General features: G+C 43.5%; 1 protein-coding gene across 1 annotated transcript in view; it reads left to right on the plus strand.

Moving 5' to 3' along the window:
- Nucleotides 1-23,594, plus strand: part of cpne5a (copine Va) — a 90,455-nt gene extending 66,861 nt beyond the window's left edge. Inside the window, exons 8-20 of the mRNA XM_039010377.1 lie at nucleotides 2,957-3,060; nucleotides 3,260-3,364; nucleotides 3,733-3,774; nucleotides 3,863-3,938; nucleotides 4,828-4,881; nucleotides 4,998-5,059; nucleotides 5,344-5,390; nucleotides 5,557-5,738; nucleotides 17,931-18,058; nucleotides 21,514-21,616; nucleotides 21,751-21,808; nucleotides 22,691-22,764; nucleotides 23,412-23,594. Coding sequence (XP_038866305.1) covers nucleotides 2,957-3,060; nucleotides 3,260-3,364; nucleotides 3,733-3,774; nucleotides 3,863-3,938; nucleotides 4,828-4,881; nucleotides 4,998-5,059; nucleotides 5,344-5,390; nucleotides 5,557-5,738; nucleotides 17,931-18,058; nucleotides 21,514-21,616; nucleotides 21,751-21,808; nucleotides 22,691-22,764; nucleotides 23,412-23,594 — 1,218 coding nt within the window. The remainder of the gene's footprint in view (nucleotides 1-2,956; nucleotides 3,061-3,259; nucleotides 3,365-3,732; nucleotides 3,775-3,862; nucleotides 3,939-4,827; nucleotides 4,882-4,997; nucleotides 5,060-5,343; nucleotides 5,391-5,556; nucleotides 5,739-17,930; nucleotides 18,059-21,513; nucleotides 21,617-21,750; nucleotides 21,809-22,690; nucleotides 22,765-23,411) is intronic.
- Nucleotides 23,595-24,794: the final 1,200 nt, after the last annotated feature.

Genomic DNA, 24,794 nt, shown 5'->3' on the forward strand with positions numbered 1-24,794 from the left:
CTAGGAAACACTGTCACTACCGATAAATCCACGATAATTGAGAATTTCAATAAGCATTTTTCTACGGCTGGCCATGCTTTCCACCTGGCTACCCCTACCCCGGTCAACAGCTCTGCACGCCCCACAGCAACTTGCCCAAGCCTCCCCCATTTCTCCTTCACGCAAATCCAGATAGCTGATGTTCTGAAAGAGCTGCAAAATCTGGACCCTTACAAATCAGCTGGGCTAGACAATCTGGACCCTCTCTTTCTAAAATGATCCGCCGCAATTGTTGCAAACCCTATTACTAACCTGTTCAACCTCTCTTTCGTATCGTCTGAGATCCCCGAAGATTGGAAAGCTGCCGCGGTCATCCCCCTCTTCAAAGGGGGAGACACTCTAGACCCAAACTGTTACAGACCTATATCTATCCTACCCTGCCTTTCTAAGGTCTTCGAAAGCCAAGTTAACAAACAGATCACCAACCATTTCGAATCCCACCGTACCTTCTCCGCTATGCAATCTGGTTTCAGAGCTGGTCATGGGTGCACCTCAGCCACGCTCAAGGTCCTAAACGATATCATAACCGCCATCGATAAAAGACAATACTGTGCAGCTGCATTCATCGACCTGGCCAAGGCTTTCGACTCTGTCAATCACCACATTCTTATCAGCAGACTCAACAGCCTTGGTTTCTCAAATGACTGCCTCGCCTGGTTCACCAACTACTTCTCAGACAGAGTTCAGTGTTTCAAATCGGAGGGCCTGTTGTCCGGACCTCTGGCAGACTCTATGGGGGTGCCACAGGGTTCAATTCTCAGGCAGACTCTTTTCTCTCTATACATCAATGATGTCGCTCTTGCTGCTGGTGATTCTCTGATCCACCTCTACGCAGACGACACCATTCTGTATACTTCTGGCCCTTCTTTGGACACTGTGTTAACTAACCTCCAGACGAGCTTCAATGCCATACAACTCTCCTTCCGTGGCCTCCAACTGCTCTTAAATGCAAGTAAAACTAAATGCATGCTCTTCAACCGATCGCTGCCCGCACCTGCCGGCCCATCTAGCATCACTACTCTGGACGGTTCTGACTTAGAATATGTGGACAACTACAAATACCTAGGTGTCTGGTTAGACTGTAAACTCTCCTTCCAGACCCACATTAAGCATCTCCAATCCAAAATTTTATTTAGAATCGGCTTCCTATTTCGCAACAAAGCATCCTTCACTCATGATGCCAAACATACCCTCGTATAACTGACTATTCTACCGATCCTCGACTTCGGCGATGTCATTTACAAAATAGCCTCCAATACTCTACTCAGCAAATTGGATGCAGTCTATCACAGTGCCATCCGTTTTGTCACCAAAGCCCCATATACTACCCACCACTGCAACCTGTATGCTCTCGTTGGCTGGCCCTCGCTTCATATTCGTCGCCAAACCCACTGTCTCCAGATCATCTATAAGTCTTTGCTAGGTAAAGCCCCTCCTTATCTCAGCTCACTGGTCACCATAGCAGCACCCACCCATAGCACGCGCTCCAGCAGGTATATTTCACTGGTCACCCCCAAAGCCAATTCAAATCAAATCAAATCAAATTTATTTATATAGCCCTTCGTACATCAGCTGATATCTCAAAGTGCTGTACAGAAACCCAGCCTAAAACCCCTAACAGCAAGCAATGCAGGTGTAGAAGCACGGTGGCTAGGAAAAACTCCCTAGAAAGGCCAAAACCTAGGAAGAAACCTAGAGAGGAACCAGGCTATGAGGGGTGGCCAGTCCTCTTCTGGCTGTGCCGGGTGGAGATTATAACAGAACATGGCCAAGATGTTCAAATGTTCATAAATGACCAGCATGGTCAAATAATAATAATCACAGTAGTTGTCGAGGGTGCAGCAAGCCAGCACCTCAGGAGTAAATGTCAGTTGTTTTTTCATAGCCGATCATTAAGAGTATCTCTACCGCTCCTGCGGTCTCTAGAGAGCTGAAAACAGCAGGTCTGGGACAGGGAATTCCTCCTTTGGCTGCCTTTCCTTCCAGTTCTCTGCTGCCAATGACTGTAACGAATTGCAAAAATCACTGAAGCTGGAGACTCATATCTCCCTCACTAACTTTAAGCATCAGCTGTCAGAGCAGCTTACAGATAATTGCACCTGTACATAGCCCACCTGTAAATATCCCATCCAACTACCTCATCCCCATATTGTTATTTCTTCTTCTCTTTTGCACCCCAGTATCTCTACTTGCACATTCATCTTCTGCACATCTATCACTCATGTGTTTAATTGTTAAATTGTAATTACTTACCCACTACGGCCTATTTATTGCCTTACCTCCCTAATCTTACCTCATTTGCACACACTGTATATAGACATTTATATTGTGTTATTGACTGTACGTTTGTTTATTCCATGTGTAACTCTGTGATGTTGTTTGTGTCTCACTGCTTTGCTTTATCTTGGCCAGGTCGCAGTTGTAAATGAGAACTTGTTCTCATCTGGCCTACCTGGTTAAATAAAGATGAAATAAAATAAAATAAAAAAACTAGAAACTATGGCTAATGAAAGGAATTCATACAATAGGCAGTGGTGGGAAAAGTTCTCAAATATCATACTTGAGTAAAAGTAAAGATACCTTAAATAGAATATGTTCTATACACTGCCAAGATACCTTTCTAGCTAACAGGCTATGCTAAAGTTTACACTTCCTCTTCCAATGAACTTTGGGAAGGTCAAAATGAAACTGTCTACCAAATTGCCATTATCATTCACCTGATGATAAGACGAGATGTCAAATGTTTTGGTGCGAACATATGTTGGAGCTCCCTGGGTCACAGGTTTGCCTGGGTGGGGGACCCCGGGCAAGAAAAGTAAAAAAGAAAACCTGCCTTAGGGCTAGACTACAGTAATATGTTGATTATGTGCTACAGTGGGACGCTATCCAAAAGTTCTCTGTTGATGTTCTTCTCCAGGACATTGCTACCATGCAGCTGTGTGCCAACAAGCTGGACAAGAAGGACTTTTTTGGGAAGTCTGACCCCTTCCTGGTCTTCTACCGAAGTAACGAAGATGGAACGTGAGTGTACCTGCCGAGGGAACATCCAATGTCTAGTTCCATCTGTGTTTTCAATGTTCTACCATGTACTTGGACTGAGTATCTAGCTCTCAGTATCCCATTTTCTTGGGATTCTCTCAATGCTTGTGATATTTCCTCGTTTCACAGGTACGTACATTGTGAGTTCCTCTCTGTAACTTTCTCTACTACTCTGTTCCAGGTTCACTATCTGTCATAAGACGGAGGTGGTTAAGAACACCCTGAACCCTGTTTGGCAGCCCTTCACCATCGCAGTGAGGGCCCTGTGTAACGGGGACTATGACAGGTTAGAGAAAGACACTGTCTGGGGGGAGCCAATGGGGAACCTCTACAGCAGGGTCTCCCAAACTCTGTCCTGGGGCATTCAGAATAATGCCAGCAGTCGGCCGTGGTGTCCCAGTGGCCAGCACTGGTGTTATTGGAATTGACTCAGATGATTTTACACTACATCTCACACCAATCAATGTTAACGATGCTGACGGAGTCTCTGTGAGTCAGTGTGTACTGTTGACAGGATATTAGCCTACCTCTCTTGGACATGTATCAGCATGACACTTTTTCCTTAGGTCACGTAGGTCTGTGGTGGTTGTGTCTAAGGTCATGTTGAACAAATTAAATACGTTTCTTGAATTGTTTTTTCTGCTTCCCTACTAGAACGGTTAAAGTGGATGTCTATGACTGGGACAGAGATGGAAGGTACTTTTTGTGCTCTTTTTGATGAACACATGAATGTCTATAAGGCTTTGTGAATATGTGTCAACCCTTCAGCTATTCTTCCCTTCAGCCATGATTTCATCGGTGAGTTCACCACAAGTTACAGAGATTTCTCGCGTGGACAAAACCAGTTTAATGTCTATGAGGTGAGCCACAAATGTTTGTGTATTTTCAGAAGCATATACACTGAGTATACCAAACATTAGGAACACCTTCCTAATATTGAGTTGCACCCCCCTTTTGCACCTTAAAGCAGCCTCAATTTGTCGGGGCATGGACTCTAGAAGGTGTCGAAAGCGTTCCCCAGGGATGCTGGCCCATGTTGACTCCAATGCTTCCCAAAGTTGTGTCAAGTTGGATGGATGTCCTTTGGTTGGTAGACCATTCTTGATACAAACAGGAAACTGTTGAGAGTACCCCGTTCAAAGGCACTTAATTATTTTGTCACGCTCTGAATGGCACACATACACAATTGTCTCAAAGATTAAAAATCCTTCTTTAACCTCTCCTCAACTTCATCTACACTGATTGAAGTGGATTTAACAAGTGACATCAATAAGGGATCATAGTTTCACCTGGATTCACCTGGTCAGTCTATGTCATGTTTTGTATACTCAGTGTACATACACTACCGTTTAAAAGTTTGAGGTCACTTAGAAATGTCTTTGTTTTTGAAGGAAAATTTCTTTTTTCGTCCATTAAAATAACATAACATTTATCAGAAATACAGTGTAGGCATTGTTAATGTTGTAAATGACTATTGTAGCTGGAAACGGCAGATTTTTTATGGAATATCTACATAGGCGCACAGAGGCCCATTATCAGCAACCATCACTCCTGTGTTCCAATTTCATGTTTTCAATTTTCATTACTATTATCAGGCATATCCTTTCAGTTGTCAAGTTTGTTGTACCTTGAATAGATATGTACATCCACATTATGCACAATATTTACCACAAGCATCTTCAGTTCATATTGCTTTAATAATTTACTGTAATCGTTTTCTTATCCATTCGTTTATTTTCCACAAACCAGGTTCTAAATCCAAAAAAGAAGGGCAGGAAAAAGAAATACATCAACTCCGGCACGGTACGTACCTTCCTCATATCTGCCTGTCAGCTTCACCATTGTATTGATTTATAGGGGTAATTATTGTTATCATACTATCCTTCTCCCCATCCCCCCACCCTCACTACGATCACCAGGTAACACTGCTGTCCTTCAAAGTGGAGTCAGAGTATACGTTTGTGGATTTCATCCGAGGCGGGTGAGTTGAATTTTAATTAGCCCAGTGTTAATTCGGCCCATCGCTATGTGGATTAACAGCTTGAGAACCCCCCAGACTAAAGGTCTTGGACATGGACTTATTTGCATCACATTCACACTGCTCCATCTAACCAGTTTGTCAATTTGGCCCGTAGGACCAGGGCCAGAGTAATAGAACTACTCAATAAACTATTGATCAAAGTCCTGGTTGAAGAGGTTTGGTCCTCTCAGACGCCAGAATTCTAATTTGGATCAAGTTGATCTATTTTATGTCCTTCCCACCAGGACACAACTCAACTTCACAGTAGCCATCGACTTCACTGCTTCTAATGGTAAGTCTGGAGCTTAGGGCTGTCATAGGCCATATCAAAAATATATTTATGCACATATTATATAACACAGTGGAATAGGTCACGACAGGAATCAGCAGTGAGTGGACATTAATTTATCTTCATTTCAGTTGTGTCTCTATGTGTGTTTGTCTGTGCTCTCTGACAGGTAATCCGTCTCAGCCCACTTCCCTCCACTACATGAACCCGTACCAGATGAACGCCTACGCCATGGCACTCAAAGCTGTGGGGGAGATCATCCAGGACTACGACAGTGACAAGCTTTTCCCAGCCTATGGCTTCGGAGCCAAGCTGCCCCCCGACGGAAAGATATCCCACGCCTTCCCTCTGGTTAGACACACACACACAAGCACTGCTACTAGACACACTCTGATAGATCCAAATCCAGAAGTGCATACACATATTTTGTATCAGATTGGAGTAAGAAACCTCTAGCTATATTTCAGATTCTTTCTCATGGTGTGCTTCTCTATTTTGTGCCCATTTGTACCTTTAATACAACTATAGTAGTAGGTGTATGTGTGTTAGTATCTTTAGGTGTGAATATGTGGACTAATCTGTGTTTCATGTGGGGGAGAGGCAGAGAAGGGAGGCAAAGAAAGGAGAGTGGGAGCAAATGCGGTTAGAGACCACTGTCCCAGGGCCCTATTAACTCAAAATCAGCTCCTGCGTTTCAAGGATAAGAGCAGCATTTCAAAGGGTTGGGGCTGATTGTGCAGCCAATCATGCCCTTGATTGGCCTAAGAGCCAAAGCAGGACTCGATCACGGGCTAGGAATGTGCTGGAAGGAGTCTGGCATTGCGGCAGAAGAGGTCTTTAGCCATAGCAGCACCACAGTGAAGTCTATGAATTCAATTATACAATGGCTGGGTCTAATCCTGGATGCTGATTGGTTAAAACCGTGTTCCAGCCAGTGTCTATTCCACCTCTTACCATCGGCTAAGGCTATGACGGCGAAATACCTATTTACTCTTCCATCTCACTGCGCAATACACTGTCTCATCAGACCAGCAGTGGTGAACGATGGCTATTGGACCTAGTGGGAGAAACAAAATCTTCCAACACGTTGTACCAACAACAACCAAAATTACAGAAACATAGCATCACTTAATGCGTCCAACTGAATCTAACAGGCCTGAGGTTGAGCCAGACTTTGGTCTGCCACTAACAAATAAAATAAAATAAAACTTTTTGTCACATGTGCCAAATTCAATTACCATGAAATGCTTACTTACAAGCCCTTAATCAACAGTGCAGTTCAAGAAGAGTTAAAAAATATTTACCAAATAAACTAAAGTAAAAATAATAAAAAAGTAACACAATAAAATAACAATAACGAGGCTATATACAGGGGGTACCGGTACCGAGTCAATGTGCAGGGGTACAGGTTAGTCAAGGTAAGTTGAACATGTAGGTTGGGGTGAAGTGACTATGCATAGATAATAAACAGAGAGTAGCAGCAGTGTACAAAAGAATGGGGGGGTATCAATGTAAATAGTCCGGTGGCCATTTGATTAATTGTTCAGCAGTCTTATGGCATGGGGTACAAGCTGTTAAGGAGCCTTTTGGTCCTAGACTTGGCGCTCCGGTACCACTTGCCGTGCGGTAGCAGAGAAAACAGTCTATGACTTGGGTGACTGGAGTCTCGGGCAATTTTTTGGTCTTTCCTCTGACACCGCCTATTATATAGGTCCTGGATGGTAGGAGCTTGGCCCCAGTGATGTACTGGGCCGTACGCACTACCCTCTGTGGCGCCTTACGGTCAGATGCCGAGCAGTTGCCACACCAGGCGGTGATGCAACCGGTCAGGATGCTCTCGATGGTGCAGCTGTAAAACTTTTTGAGGATCTGGGGACCCATGCCAAATCTTTTCAGTCTCCTGAAGGGGAAAAGGTGTTGTCGTGCCCTTTTCGCGACTGTCTTGGTGTGTTTGGACCATGATAGTTCGTTGGTGATGTGGACAGCGCTCCACTACAGCCTCGTTGATGTTAATGGGGGCCTGCTCGGCCCTCCTTTTCCTGTAGTCCACGATCAACTCCTTTGTCTTGCTCGCATTGAGGGAGAGGTTGTCCTTGCACCACACTGCCAGGTCTCTGATCTCCTCCCTATAGGCTGTCTCATCGTTGTCGGTGATCAGGCCTACCACTGTTGTGTCATCAGCAAACTTAATGATGGTGTTGGAGTCGTGTTTGGCCACACAGTTGTGGGTGAACAGGGAGTACAGGAAGGGACTAAGTACACACCCTTGAGGGGCCCCAGTGTTGAGGATCAGCATGGCAGACGGGTTGTGCCTACCCTTACCACCTGGGGGGGCGGCCTGTCAGGAGGTCCAGGATCCAGTTGCAGAGGGAGGTGTTTAGTCCCAGGGTCCTTAGCTTAGTGATGAGCTTTGAGGGCACTATGGTGTTGAACGCTGAGCTGTAGTCAATGAACAGTATTCTCACGTAGGTGTTCCTTTTGTCCAGGTGGGAAAGGGCAGTGTGGAGTGCGATTGAGATTGCGTCATCTGTGGATCTGTTGGGGTGGTATGCGAATTGGAGTGGGTCTAGGGTATCCGGGAGGATGCTGTTGATGTGAGCCATGATCAGCCATGAGTGCTACTGGGCGGTAATCATTTAGGCAGGTTACCTTCACTTACTTGGGCACAGGGACTATGGTGGTCTGCTTGAAACATGTAGGTATTACAGACTTGGTCAGGTAGAGGTTGAAAATGTCAGTGAAGACACTTAGTTAGTTAGTTAGTTAGACACTTAGTTAGTTCGCACATACTTTGAGTACACGTCCTGGTAATCCGTCTGGCCCCGCAGCTTTGTGAATGTTGACCTGTTTAAAGGTCTTACTCACATCGGCTACCGAGAGTGTTATCAGACAGTCGTCCAGAACAGCTCGTCCTCTCGGGTATACTTCAGTGTTGCTTGCCTTGAAGCGAGCATAAAGGGCATTTAGCTCATCTGGTAGGCTTGCGTCACTGGGCAGCTCACGTCTGGGTTTCCCTTTGTAGTCCGTAATAGTTTTCAAGCCCTGCCACATCCAACGAGCTACAGAGCCAGTGTATTAGGATTCAATCTTAATCCTGTATTGACGCTTTGTTGTTTGATGGTTCGTCTGAGGGCATAGCGGGATTTATAGTGTCCCACTCCTTCAAAGCGGCAGCTCTAGCCTTTAGCTCGATGCGGATGTTGCCTGTAATCCATGGCTTCTGGTTTGGATATGTACGTACGGTCACTGTGGGGACAATGTTGTTGATGCACTTATTGATTAAGCTGATGACTGAGGTAGTATACTCCTCAATGTCATTGGATGAATCCCGGAACATATGATACACGTTACTTGTGGAGGAGTACTTAGTCCAGGCTACAAAGAGGTTGAGCTGAAGACGACTGAGGACGACATCAGGGCCTTCAAGCCAACACCATCTCCATCGCCTGGAATCATAGGATGGCTACAGGAAGGCTACAAAGAAGCTGAGGACAATATCAGGGCCAGCCACCCAATTGCATCATCTGGCATTGATAATCTGGCATCACCATCATCAAATAATTTAACCTAACTCCAGTGGGTTGCCACTTTCCAGAAGCTCCAGTCTCCGCCATAAGCGGGCACACTCCGCTGTGAAAGAACTCTCCGAAGCTGGCTCCATTACCATTAAAAGCACATTCTTTGTTTTGTTAATCTATACAATTGTTGTGTCTACCTTATTTATTTCTCTTTATCTGTAGGCCTGTACTGCAATTCAGATTTTAGCTGCGTAATAATACAATAAACCCTTCATAAAAAAATCACACTATCAGTGACAACAGTGTCAGATCAAAGGATGTGATTGTGACAGTCTCGTGATGCTGAAAGGACACTGACGGTAATACGCAGCGCATTCCACTCAGACATAATAAGCCAGTAGGTCCCAATCATAAGAACACAAAAACACAACCATTAAGCATTTCCCAATCGAAATGTACAACTGTTACTTCCCATTGCAAACATCTTTTTCAGATTCCGCACACAAAGTAACCGGTGATCTAAAGTTTGAATGCAACGGTGTTTCACACAGATAAGTTATTTTCAAAGAGATAGCTACGACAGCAAGCGAGCTGCAATAAAAAAAAACACAGTTCCACTCACTAGATGATGATCATTTTACACTGACACTACATGACCAAAAGTATGTGGACACCTACTGATCGAACATCTCATTCCAAAATTGTGAGCGTTAATATGCAACACCTATCTCAACAAACCATTTCTGTATGGACCTCACATTCTGCAAGAGGGCATTGTCACGCTGAAACAGGAAAGGCCTTCCCCAAACTGTTGCCACAAATTTGAAAGGACAGAATTGTCTAGAATGTCATTGTATGCTGTAGTGTAACGATTTCCCTTCTCTGGAATGAAGGGGCCTAGCCCGAACCATGAAAAACATCCCTATTGGCACTATACATTCGGGCAGGTAGCGTTCTCCTGGAATTTGCCAAACCCAGATTCGTCTGTTGAACTGCCAGATGGTGAAGCGTGATTCATCACTCCTGAGAACGTGTTTCCACTGTTCCTGAGTCAAATAGCGGCGAGCTTTACACCACTCCAGCCGACGTTTGGAGGCTTGTGTGCGGCTGATCGGCCATGGAAACCCATTTCATGAAGCTCCCTATGAACAGTTCTTGTGCTGATGTTGCTTCCAGAGGCAGTTTGGAACTCGGTAGTGAGTGTTGCAACCGAGGACAGACGATTTTTACGCGATACGCATTTCAGCACTCAGCAGTCCCATTCTGTGAGCTTGTGTGGCCTACCACTTTGCAGCTGAGCCGTTGTTGCTCCTAGACGTTTCCAATTCACAATAACAGCACTTACAGTTGGCCGGTGCAGCTCTAGCAGGGCAGAAATTTGACGAACTGACTTGTTGGGAAGGCGGCATCCTATAACGATGCCATGTTGAAAGTCACTGAGCTCTTCAGTAAGGCCATTCCATTGACAATGTTTGTCTATGGAGATTGCATGGCTGTGTGCTCAATTTTGTCAGCAATGGGTGTGGCTAAAATAGCCAATCCACTAATTTGACGGGGTGTCCACATACTATATATACAAAAGTGTAACTTTTTCTTGAAAAGGACGAAGCTATACAAGAGTTAAAGTTATCCATCACTGTGATGAGTTCCCTCATATGGATTCTGGAGATGCTAATAGATACTATACTACAGACCCCTCAGACTTAACTCTAGACCTCAAAGACAGTTTTAGGGTGTTGTTTTCATTCTTTCCCTCCAATCAGGGACTGATGTAGACCTGGGACACCAGGTGGGTGCATTCAATTGTCAGGTAGAACAGAAAACCAGCATGCTACGGACCTCGTAGGGTAAGAGTTGAATACCCCTGCTATAGACTATGCATAGGCTATATGCATGGTCCAATATGCGAAAAAAAATTGTTTACCAATATGTTATTGGGCTCGTTTGTGGAGCTGAAAATTATATTTTATATTATTTTCATTCAAATGATCCTTTTCCCTAAAAGCATGATGGTCATTACTTGTTTAATGAAAGGGGAGGTTAACTTGGCCCCGCAGACAATCGATCTGAGATCGACTTAAATTTCAGTCAAGGTATTTATTTTTGTTTCAACCCCTGTAACAATTTAGCAATAACCTCCTTTCGATAACTCCTGCTGCAGCCGCTGCACACTAGCCTACAGCAAAAGCTAGCTAGACCATGGGAAAACTACTGAGTTTCCATATGTTTTTGTAAAAAAGGACAAAACGTGATTGGTAAAATTCTACTGTCCTAATACAGTTGAAAAGCAGATGCTTTTCTATCTAGCTGCTGAGGGCCTGAGAGACCACCAAAGAACATTTCTGATTGGATGTTTTTTTGTCTTCAGTGTTAACCCTTTTCTTTCCAACACAAACTCTGCTATTTTTAAACTGTTGCGCAAGGATTGGTAATTTACCTGTCTTATGTCAGCTCACTTGCGCTCAGATGGGAGGGATGGAAATATTTGAGCAACCCAACCAAATTCACATATAAAGTAAATTATAGATCTGTCATTCTCATTGTAAGCAAGTCTAAGAAGCAGTACTGTAGGTCTGTTCTATGTGCGCTATTTCTATGCTTTCTGTTCTCAAGTTTCGTTTTTGCATCTTTTACTTTTGGTTTTGTACACCAGTTTCAAACAGCTGAAAATACAATACTTTTGGTTATTGAAAAGGTATTTCACAGGAGTTTAGATGGTTATTGAAAATATATTTATCTCAGGGGCGCAACTTTTGTTTTAGAAGTGGGGGGACATAATTATGTCAAATAAACACTCCAAACAGCCTACCTGACCGCTAGGAGTCGTCCGCATGGTCCTAAAGCACACCGTTGCCTCGTTTTGTATAACATTACAATGATAAAACTGGGGGAGAAAAAATGCAATTTCAGAATGTGTGTGTCCCCCCCCTGTCCCCAGTGAAAGTTGTGTCCCTGGATTCTCTACACCAGGGGTGTCAAACTCATTCCATGCAGGGCCAAGTGTCTGCAGGTTTTAGTTTTTTAAGACACAGTACAAGGATGGAGCGAAACCCTGCAGACACTCGGCCCTCCGTGCAATGAGTTTTACATGTGTGCTCTACATGCTTGTTTTGTCACATAAACTGACATTAGGCGAACTATTAGAATTTTTGCAACCAGGGAATGGCAGAGTGATTTCTGCATATTGCACCTTTAAGACCAACCAAAAGCTGGTTTTAGCGGTAACGTGGTTCATTATAGCATGAATTTTGACAGCGGAAATGCAGCCTATCCAGCCGTGACGGACACTGCCCATATGCACATGGAACAAGAGTAATGAGCTTTTGGTGCCTGTATACTTAGTATTTAGAAACATTTTTTAAAAACTAGAGTTTTTTTCCCATTTCGTTTTATTTGATTAACAACCAAAGATAGCCACCCCTAATCTCCAATTAAGACTTTTTTTGTTCAACCCAATGCAATAAAGGGTTTGGCTCGTGAGATCACTTAGAAATACATCTAAATCATCAAAGCTTGTTTAAAAGATCAAGTTTGAGAGAAGCAAAACAGTGAGCTGACATTCGATTTCTATCTCTGTATTGTAGGCAGGCCTACATATTTTAAGCCTTGCAGCTCCCGTTTTGGGAAACCCCCTCCATGATGTTGGCTACATGTGTCCATGCTCATCATGAAATCGAGAGTTGAGAACCTCAATGAATACCGGTGAACTTCGTAATTATAAGTTATTTTACTGTAACAATTGCTTGTTTTCCATTTCTTATTTTCAAAACCCAAGCCCTAGGCCTACTATAATGAAGGCTGGTTCAACAGCAATGGGTTGTAGATGTGTCGAGGCCTGACCCCTCACTGGCCCATCACTGGCCAATCAGAACATGCTCCATGGCTAAATATGTGGTTGTGTATTTACGGTATTTTATGTTTGTTAGCTACGGGGAGAGAGCCTCCATAGCAGCCGTTTTTGCCTTTCTAATATACAGTGTCTATGGGGTCATATTGCACTTCCTAAGGCTTCCACTAGATGTCAACAGTCTTTAGAACCTTATTTGAGGCTTCTACTGTGAAGGAGGGGGGAATGAGAGCTGTTTCAACCAGGTGTCTGTCATGGCCGTGAGAGCGACCTGCGTTCCATTGCATTTCTAAAGACAAAGGAATTATCCGGTTGAAACATTATTGAAGATTTATGTTAAAAACATCCTAAAGATTGATTCTATACATCGTTTGACATGTTTCTACGAACTGTTATATAACTTTTTGGACTTTTCGTCTGAACCTTCGCCTGGACTTGCCCGCGCCTCGTGAGTTTGTATTGTGAACTGAACGTGCTAACAAAAAGGAGGTATTTGGACATAAATTATGGACTTTATCGAACAAAACAAACATTTATTGTGGAACTGGGATTCCTAGGAGTGCATTCTGATGAAGATCATCAAAGGTAAGTGAATATTTATAATGCTATTTCTGACTTCTGTTGACTCCACATCATGGCGGGTACCTGTATGGCTTGTTTTTGTGTCGGAGCGCCGTACTCAGATTATAGCATGGTGTGCTTTTTCCGTAATGTTTTTGGGAAATCTGACACAGCGGTTGCATTAAGGAGAAGTATATCTTTAATTCTGTGCATAACAGTTGTATCTTTTATCAAAGTTTATGATGAGTATTTCTGTAAATTGATGTGGCTCTCTGAAAATTCGCCGGATGTTTTCGAGGCACAACATTACTGACCATAACGCGCCAGTGTAAACTGAGATTTTTGGATATAAATATGAACTTTATCGAACAAAACATAAATGTATTGTGTAACATGAAGTACTATGAGTGCCATCTGATGAAGATCATCAAAGCTTAGTGATTAATTTTATCTCTATTTCTGCTTTTTGTGACTCCTCTCTTTGGCTGGAAAATGGCTGTATGTGTTTTTGTGACTAGGCTCTGACCTAACATAATCATATTGTGTGCTTTCACTGTAAAGCCTTTTTGAAATCGGACACGATGGGTAGATTAACAAGAAGTTAAGCTTTAATTTGGTGTATTGCACTTGTGAATGTTTGAAAGTTACATATTTCGGAAAAAAAAAAAATTATTTCACGCTCTGCCTTTTCAGCGGAATGTTGTCGAGGGGTTCCGCTAGCCATAAGAATATGCAAACTTTAAAAAAAAAATGATGCTATAACTTTGTGAGCAGTTTTGAGTAGGGCCTTCAGCTTCAATGCTTGTGAAGCAGGCCTACAGATATACAGTGCATTCAGAACTTATTCGGACCCTGTTACTTTTTCCACATTTTGTTACGTTACAGCCTTATTCTAAAATTGATTAACAAGTTTTTTCCCCTCATCAATCTACACACTATACCCCATAATGACAAAGCAAAACCATTTTTTAAAAATGTTTGCTAAATGATATTAAAATAAAAATCACATTTATGTAAGTATTCAGACTAATCAGTACTTTGTTTAAACATCTTTGGCAGCGATTACAGCCTCTAGTCTTCTTGGGTATGACGCTACAAGCTTGGCACACCTGTATTTGGGGAGTTTCTCCCATTCCTATCTGCAGATCCTCTCAAGCTCTGTCAGGTTGGATGGGGAGTGTCAAATAGCTATTTTCAGGTCTCTCCAGAGATGTTCGATCGGGTTCAAGTCCAGGCTCTGGCTGGGTCACTCAAGGACATTCAGAGACTTGTCCCGAAGCCACTCCTGCGTTGTCTTGGCTATGTGCTTAGGGTCGTTGTCCTGTTGGAAGATGAACCTTCGGCCCAGTCTGAGGTCCTGAGCGCTCTGGAGCAGGTTTTCATCAAGGATCTCTCTGTGCTCCATTCCTCTTTCCCTCTCCTGACTAGTCTCCCAGTCCCTGCCGCTGAAAAACATCCCCACAGAATAATGCTGCCACCACCATGCTTCACTGTAGGAATGGTGCCAGGTTTCCTACAGACGTGATACTTGGCATTCAGGCAAACTCCAAGCGGGCTGTCATGTGCCTTTTGCTGAGGAGTGGCTTCTGTCTGGCCACTCTACAATAAAGGCTTGATTGGTGGAGTGCTGCAGGGATGGTTGTCCAACTGGAAGGTTCTCCCATCTCCACAGAGGAACTCTGGAGCTCTGTCAGCTCACCTCCCTGGCCAAGGCCCTTCTCCCCCGATTGCTCAGTTTGGCCAGGCAGCCAGCTCTAGGAAGAGTCTTGGTGGTTCCAAACGTCTTCCATTTAAGAATGATACCCTTCCTCAGATCTGTGCCTCGACACAATCCTGTCTCGGAGTTCTACAGACAATTCCTTCCACCTCTGGGCTTTGTTTTTGCTCTAACATGCACTGTCAACGGTGGGACCTTATATAGACAAGTCTGTGTCTTTCCAAATCATGTCCAATCAATTTAATTTACTTCAAGTTGTAGAAACATATCAAGGATGATCAATGGAAACAGGATGCACCTGAGCTCAATTTCGAGTCTCATAGCGAAGGATCTGAATTTATAAATTTGCAAAATATTCTTAAAACCTGGTTTTCGCTTTGTCATCATGAGGCATTGTGTGTAGATTGATGAGGAAAAAATATACATTACCGTTCAAAAGTTTGGGGTCACTTAGAAATGTCCTTGTTCTCCATGAAGAAATACATGAAATGAGTTGCAAAATGAATAGGAAATATAGTCAAAACATTGACAAGGTTATAAATAATGATTTTTATTGAAAGAACAGTTGTGTCCTTCAAACTTGCTTTCGTCAAAGAATACTCAATTTGCAGCAATTACAGCCTTGCAGACCGTTGGCATTCTAGTTGTCAATTTGTTGAGGTAATCTGAAGAGATTTCTCCCCATGCTTCCTGAAGCACCTCCTACAGGTTGGATTGGCTTGATGTGCACTTCTTACGTACCATACGGTCAAGCTGCTCCCACAACAGCTCAATAGGGTTGAGATCCGGTGACTGTGCTGGCCACCCCATTATAGACAGAATACCAGCTGACTGCTTCTTCCCTAAATAGTTATTGCATAGTTTGGAGCTGTGCTTTGGGTCATGGTCCTGTTGTAGGAGGAAATTGGCTCCAATTAAGCGTCGTCCACAGGGTATGGCATGGCTTTGCAAAATGGAGTGAAATGGAGTGATATCTCGTATGAAATAGCCTTCATTTCTCAGAACAAGAATAGACTGATGAGTTTCAGAAGAAAGTTCTTTGTTTCTGGACATTTTGAGTCTATAATCGAACCCACAAATGCTGATGCTCCAGATACTCAACTAGTCTAAAGAAGGACAGTTTTATTGCTTCTTTAATCAGGACAACCGTTTTCAGCTATGCTAAAATAATTGCAAAAGGGTTTTCTAATGATCAATTATAATTCATTATTACAATTACAAACTTGGATTAGCTAACACAATGTGCCATTGGGACACAGGAGTGATGAGGGACACAGGAGCCTATGTAGATATTCCATAAAAAATTGTCCGTTTCCAGCTACAATAGTCATTTGCAACTTTAACAATGACTACATTGTATTTCTGATCAATTTGATGTTATTTCAATGGACACATTTTTTTGCTTTTCTTTCAATAACAAGGAATATTTCTAATTGACCCCAAACTTTTGAACAGTAGTGTATATTTAATACATTTTAGAATAAGGCTGTAACTTAACAAAATGTGTAAAAAGTCAAGTGTTCTGAATACTTTCCCGAATGCATTGTATTAGAGCAGGATTTTGTGTAATGCTGCACATTACGGGTTGGTGTGGACAAGGCCAGTCGGCAGGGAGGCTTGTTATCGGTTAACCTTGCTTCGGTGAACCTTCTGTGTCTTATCCTGCTTAGTGATAAGCTCTCCCAATCAGCAAGACTCGGAGAGAGAGAGACGGAGAGAGAGACAGAGAGAGAGACGGAGAGATGGAGAGAGAGAGACAGAGAGAGAGAGGGAGAGAGAAAGAACACCTTTCCCTCCCCCCTGCTGTGTTTCTGTAGTTGTCACAGTGATGATGCAGCCTGTTTGATTTGAGACTTTTGAATCCAACCCTCAATCAGGAAGGGAGGGGGAGAGAGAAGGGGATCATCTGCTTGAGGATGTGGAGCGCTGCTTCTGGGAATCTCTCCCCCATGAGGAGGAGATGTGCTGATGATGAGAAAAGTGAACAAGCACTCAAATCAACTGGCAGACACATACAAGTCATTTTCCGTTGTTTGGCTTCATATACTTTCCCTCCACTTAAATCATTTATTTTAGGCAAATGTTTATCTCAGATCATTCAGATTCAGAAGAAAAGGACATTGTGACAATAGATAATCAATCAGAGAAAGCATGCCTTGCTTTAAAGTTGCTGTTCATCAAACCAAAAAGCTGATTTGCTTCCTGACACATTTTCCAAAAGTGAACATCTCAAGGTCAACCCTGAGGGTGTCTGCTGTCTGTCTGTCCGTATGATGGCAGAGTGTTCTCTCGTCACTCCATCACATCTCAAACACCAGCAGTAGACGTGCCCACTCATTGTCTCAGTGCAGCTGTGACAGCGGGTGTGGCGCAGGGGCCGAGTCTCATCACCGTGGTCACAGCTGGCCACACGCACTCAGAAGCCGTCTTATCTCTCAGGCATGCGGGGGCCTCCCAGCGTCCTCACTTCCTTCTGAGGAGCCTCCCCCAATCACAGGTTCCGCTCTACTGGCTGCTGTTGTCAAGCTAACAGAGCTCTCCGTCTATCTGACCTGCAGCATTACTTCCCAAACAACTACAAAAAAACGACAAACGCATGAGCGCTGTGAACACTGGGCTGATTGGTTCTCCAGTGGCTGTTGAATATTGAAGTCCCATATTAATTATAAAAATATCGTTATTTATTATTTACAATTTTTTTTGTTATTACGCTGCACATTTAGCTCTTACTTTTCATGGGCCTTGTTGTAGAAAGGAGTGGATGTGTAAAGGTAGGTTGATTGTTGAGGTTTTGATCACCAGTGAAACAATTTACCATAAAGTTATTGATAACTGAATGTCTTTAAGTACATTAAGGCTGACAACTGTTTCATGGTGACATCTCCTCCTGTCCCATGCAGAGTGGTGACAATGAAACCCCAAACTGTGTGGGGATAGAGGGAGTGCTGGAGGCGTACTTCCAGGGCCTCAGGACGGTCCAACTCTACGGACCCACCAACTTCTCTCCAGTCATCAACCAGGTGGCACGGTAAGGAGACCACAATGGACTAGACCTCTGGAAACCTCTGACACACTACATACTCATAATATGATCTCAGTAGACAATACAGGAATGGACTTGATTTGAATGCAAGGTGCAACACTACTATCTAATGGGCGGCAGGTAGCCAAACCGGCTTTAAACTTACTCTTGAAAGTTGTAATAGCAGAATGCACAAGGTGCAATTTAGAAATTGGGTAGTGCATCATCAATTCCTTTTGCCATGTTAGTCATTGCATACCTTAGAGAGCTATTTATAACTTGTTAGAAATGTCCAGATTAACTAGCCCATGTCAGCTAACCTTTTTTATTTAGTTTTTTAGCCCTTAGATATTGTTGTATTTTTTCGTCACTCAAATATCACATGAATACACATTAGACATGGAAAACTGCTAAATGTTATTTGCAACCCATGACAAAATATGTAGAATTGCAGGAAATAAGCTTTAAACATGCAAAATACTCTCCACCAATAAGAGGCGTGTGAACAGTTTGTGTCAGGAACATTGCTTGTGCCCATAGAAATAGGCGCGGTGCGTGCGCAGGGGAGGGGCACGGGATTTTCCCCAATGCTGGAAGAGGAGCCTCAAGTGAAAACATTTGGGAACCCCTGTACTAGATTAGAACGTACACATACACACAGCCCCTTGAGATGCAAGGCTATACTATGTACTTGAAGCTGTTATCTCTGCCAGGCTCTTTCTCCCCTAGGCAGCGATCCTCTCCCTCTTACGAGCAGATGGCTGGCGTACGTATTATTCATTCTAAATATTCCCTGTACAGGCAGGCTTCATACCTTACATAGAGCACACGCTCCTATTGCATAGATAATGTGCTACATTGTCTTGGACCAGAGTGTCTGGAGGAGGGTTGATACGGTATGAGTCTATTGGGGCTCATTGTAGGAGCGCCAACAGCACCATGTGGAGAATGTGTGTGGAGAATGTGTCTTTCGGACAACTGATGTTCCTCTGTCGCTTCTGCTCTGAGTAGTATGCATGTTTCTACGTGTGCTGAGAGCATTTGTCTTCTCCAGAGTGTTATTTAGAAGTTTTTGGTGCTACTCAAATCATGGAGGCTGTAATTTCAGGTGAGCTCTGGCTAAGAATACAATTTGAAAAACGGTTTTAGCATTCAGGCTACTGACCATGTGATTGCAAAGGGAAGAGGACAGTGCAACAGGGCATTGCAAGGCCATTCTATCAACTGTGTAAAGTGACCAGAATAATAACCAGTCACCCCTATAAGCACAAGAAGTTGAAAATACAGTACCAGTCAAAAGTTTGGACACACCTACAGTACTCATTTAAGGGTTTTTCTACATTGTAGAATAATAGTGAAGATATCAAAACTATGAAATAACACAATAGTAACCAAAAAAGTGTTAAACAAATCAAAATATATTTTATATTTCAGATTCTTCAAAGCAGCCACCCTTTGCCTTGATGACAGCATTGCACAATCTTGGCATTCTCTCAACCAGCTTCATGAGGTAGTCACCTGGAATGCATTTCAATTAACTGGTGTACCTTGTTAATTTGTGGAATTTCTTTCATTCTTAATGCGTTTGAACCAATCAGTTGTGTTGTGACAAGGTAGGGGTGGAATACAGAAGATAGCCCTATTTGGTAAAAGACCAAGTCCATATTATGGCAAGAACAGCTCAAATAAGCAAAGAGAAATGACAGTCCATCATTACTTTAAGACATGACGGTCAGTCAATCCGGAACATTTCAAGAACTTTGAAAGTTTCTTCTAGTGCAGTCGCAAAAACCATCAAGCGCTATGATGAAACTGGCTCTCATGAGGACCGCCACAGGAAAGGAAGACCCAGAGGTGTCTCTGCTGCGGAGTTCATTAGAGTTACCAGCCTCAGAAATTGCAAGCCAAATAAATGCTTCACAGAGTTCAAGTAACAGACACATCTCAACATCAACTGTTCAGAGGAGACTGCGTGAATCAGGCCTTTGTGGTCGAATTGCTACAAAGAAACCACTACTAAAAGACACCATTAAGAAGAAGAGACTTGCTTGGGCCAAGAAACACAAGCAATGGACTCATCAGACCAGTGGATATCTGACCTTTGGTCTGATGAGTCCAAATTTGAGATTTAACCAGTCAGTGATTTAACCAGCATGGCTACCACAGCATTCTACAGCGATACGCCATCCCATCTGGTTTGCGCTTAATGGGGACTATCATTTGTTTTTCAACAGGACAATGAACCAACACACCTCCAGGCTGTGTAAGGGCTATTTGACCAAGAAGGGGAGTGATGGAGTGCTGCATCAGATGACCTGGCCTCCACAATCACCGACCTCAACCCAATTGAGATGGTTTGGGATGTGTTGGACCGCAGAGTGAAGGAAAAGCAGCCAACAAGTGCTCAGCATATGTGGGAACTCCTTCAAGACCATTCGACAAGCATTCCAGGTGAAGCTGGTTGAGATAATGCCAAGAGTGTGCAAAACTGTGGCTACTTTGAAGAATCTCCAATATAAAATATATTATGATTTGTTTAACACTTTTTTAGTTACTACATAATTCCATATGTGTTATTTCATAGTGTTGATGTCTTCACTATTATTCTACAATGTAGAAAATAGTAAAAATAAAGGAAAACCCTTGAATGAGTATATGTGTCCAAACTTTTGACTGCTACTGTATGTATTTTGGGTTGAAAAGATGTTGAAAAGACATCTTTCAACCAATTTTGATCTTTGAGATGTGTACTAGCCCCTGTGTCATCCCACTACCCTTACAGCTCACTGTTACCTGTCTAACATCCCGTAGGCCTTTATATGTCTCTGACACCCCTGGCTTTTAGATATATTAGAGCGCAGTAAATCCCTCGGTCAGGGGGGGGGATAGTGGTCATAGCTCTGGTCTCACTCAGACAGGGATCGATGCTACACTCAGCCAGGTGGAACATCTTATTTACCTTTATTAGGAATGTAATCTCGGAGCCTAAACCAGGTGAAGGATACTCCAGGGAGAACATCGCCGACTCAGACAAACAACTGTGAGACGTGTCTTGGATCTTGTCTAACATAATAACACATCGGGCCTGAAATGTATCGACTGTCTCTTGTTGTTCATTTTATTCCTCACAGTGCCTGTGGCTCACTTGGTGAAATTGGAATGAAGAGGATTTGGAAAAAATGTCATTTTTCACTTTTGTTTTTGTTCGCTCCTCTCGTTCTGAGATGAGAGGTGCCAACTGGGTAATGCCAGAGGTCAAAGTGTCATGGCTCACTGGATAACGGTCCTTAATTACAGTATCACTCTAGTGAGAGGCTGTAAACATTTGCCATCACATATAAACTCACTCACTCTCAATCTCACTCAGGCACACACTCCTAACACTGCTTGTTAATGCTCTTGTGTGTGTGTGTGTATGTGTGTGTGTGCGCATGCGTGCGTGCTTGCATGTGCTCCCTCAGATCTGCACAGGATGTGACAGATGGCTCTCAGTACTTTGTGTTGTTGATGATCACAGACGGAGTTATCTCTGACATGGTGCAGACCAAGGAGGCTGTGGTCAACGTGAGTGGAGTACACAGTACAGTTCCTCCTTCAGCAGGGCCATCTTATCTGCAGACAGTGCACTATCGGGGCTGTCTGCAAACCAAGCATAGCCTACTACTGTTTGTCTGTAATTACTCTTTCTTTCCCTACAGGCAGCTGCTCTCCCCATGTCCATCATCATCGTAGGGGTTGGACCTGCAAAGTTTGACGGTGAGTGTGGCGCCCCTGAAGGTAGAATAGAGAAGCACAGTCGCTCCTGCACAGCTGTTATTATATTTTTAAGGGGCTTTTCTCCTTTGAGTGTTCCTTTAGAAAGTCAGTGTTGCAGAGTGTCAAGTATCCAGGCCCTCTTCAGATCAATGACTCCTTAAGGGGGAGGGAGGGAGGGAGGGAGGGAGGGAGGGAGGGAGGGAGGGAGGGAGGGAGGGAGGGAGGGAGGGAGGGAGGGAGGGAGGGTAGTCTCTGTTTCAGCCCAGTGAGGTGTAACTCTGGACATCATCTGCGCTCGATTCTGCTGAATTTTCCCCTTGGTTAGGCAATCGAACGCTGTGAAGTCAGTCAGGCATTGCAGAGGTCATGAGTTCAGACCGCTTGATGGCACTTCAGGAGAGAAACTCTTCAGAAGTAGCGATGTCTGAAAATGTGTGTTGATATGTGTGCTTCAAGGCTTGTTGTCTGGTTTATTTTCCTTTTGCTGCACTCCTGTGTGTGTGTGTGTGTGTGTATCTGTGCATTCGTGTGGATGTGTCTATCTAAGAGTTTGTGCACTGTAGTGTGGCAGGATTGTGTGCAGTTATGAATACTTGTTTATGTCTGGGTTGAGTTGTCTGAGTATCAGACACAATGAGATGAGTCCTCAATGAGATTTTTGATAAGCCAGCTGAATTCTGTCAGCCTTTTAGAATGACCTTTCTTTTCAAAAGCACTTACAGCATAAATGGGTCCACAGTGCTTAGCAGTGATTAGTCCGATTTTAAATATCTGCTCGTAGCACATAACATTTTCCTTCTAGTATCTGTAGATGTTTTGACTTCAACTGTTCCCCAGAGTGCTAGTTCTGAAAAGCTTATCATATGTTGTGTTTCTGTCTAGCCATGGAGGAGCTGGATGGAGATGAGGTCAGAGTGTCCTCCAGAGGGCGCTTTGCTGAAAGAGACATTGTGCAGGTAGGCTGTGGCCAGACAACAAGTGAGTATCTCAATTGTATATCATTGATTCCTCGCATCCTCTCTCCTCACCTCCTTCTCAAAAGCCATTGGATGGATGAAAAGTCCTCCCGGGTGGCGCAGTGGTCTAGGGCACTGCATCGCAGTGCTAGCTGCGCCACCAGAGTCTCTGGGTTCGCGCCCAGGCTGGGCTGGGTTCGCGCCCAGGCTCTGTCGCAGCCGGCCGCAACCGGGAGGTCCGTGGGGCGACGCACAATTGGCATAGCGTCGTCCGGGTTAGGGAGGGTTTGGCCGGTAGGGATATCCTTGTCTCAGTATGTAAAATGTAATAAAATGTATGCACTCTACTGTAAGTCGCTCTGGATAAGAGCGTCTGCTAAATGACTAAAATGTAAATGTAAAAGGTCAGCAGTCTGACCTTCTCATCCAAGGGGGTTTGAGAAGCAGCAGAGGAATCAAGGAAATGCAACTGAGGTTCTCCAAATTAGACTAAAGCAACAAATTCAAGTTTATGTTCAGTGTATTTGATGCTCATGATCAGTAGAGGGACCAAGAAGTTTATTCTCCCAGACATTCAATACTTTCAATACCCTACTACAGTAGTGTGTCCTGTCCCTGTTGTCATCCATCCCCCAACTCCCATACAGTTTGTTCCTTTCCGGGACTACATGGACCAGTCAGGGAACCAGGTCCTGAGCATGGCCCGGCTGGCCAAAGACGTGCTGGCTGAGATCCCCGAGCAGCTTCTGGGCTTCATGAAGACCAGAGGCATTGAGCCCCGGCCTGCTCTCTCCTCATCAGAGCTGCCCAAGCTCCACAGGCATATCTGACACCTATCACTGTAGTGGGACAACACCCTAACTGGGTCTACACACATTTGTTGTGCACATACACATACACTTGACATCTCTCTCATCTCTCCAAACCATATGCCATCTCATTGCAAGTCGATGGCCCCTCCCTAGCACATACTGTAGCTAAACACAGTACAGTACATACACACATAGAATGAGTCTATGTATACATTGTGTATTTGAACACATAGGGGTGAGTAGATATAGCACCCAATGCAATACCCACAAGCACAGTGACTTCTGAAGAGAAGGAATAAATATAACTTACTATGCCATGATGTGACACAATACAAAGTTCATATGCAGAAGGGGGAGTTACAGACTGTGAAAGTTACTGATGTAGAATATACATATCTAAGAAACTGAGAAACAAAAAGACTATTAGATTTTCACTTTCAGCTTCTGGAGTGTGTATATATATATACAGTATATGCAAAGCAGCTTAGCCATCAACTGAAGATAAAAACACATAAACAACTTGACATATTGCTTTCAGCCCATACCTCCAAACCCACACCCTCTTACATGAGGTTACTCTTTTTATACACATAAATCTGCTTGAATTACGGAATCCTATCCACTGGAATGACAGGAATAAATGCTCTCATGTAACAAACAATATGTTTTGTTTATGTTGACTTTCTACTTCATGCAGATGTTGGATCTTAATTTGATCACTCTTTTGTCGCAGAAAATATTCCTGCATATCAGGACATTCAAATGAGCCTTGTGATTTAGATATGTTCACTGAAAACCCACAGTTGTCTTTTTTCGCCACGTGGGGGTAGTCAAATCATTCTGACAATAGCCAGCTATCAAAATCATCATCCCTCACTCACTCAAAAGCTAAAAGCACCAGACAGAATATGAATAAATGTCCTACTGCTACTGTAGGCCTATAAGTCCTATTACCGCAAAATTCAAATGTATCCATACACATCAACAACCATCATCTTATATAGCTTAATAACACAACATAGATATAGGTCTCCACTATGACACAAGTGTATCCGAAATGTGTCCGTACTTTAGGCTACACCTAAACTATAGCTTACTGTAGCCTAGCAAAAGTAATTGCACACACAGGCCTATAATATCAGATGTAAAGACAAGATGAAATTGAGAATAGTGAGGTAGCCTACGGAACGGAGTGCAATGGTGCTTGAAAGAGACCGA

Source organism: Salvelinus namaycush, chromosome 16 (assembly GCF_016432855.1).
Source record: "Salvelinus namaycush isolate Seneca chromosome 16, SaNama_1.0, whole genome shotgun sequence".
In the NCBI taxonomy this organism is placed as follows: domain Eukaryota; kingdom Metazoa; phylum Chordata; class Actinopteri; order Salmoniformes; family Salmonidae; genus Salvelinus; species Salvelinus namaycush.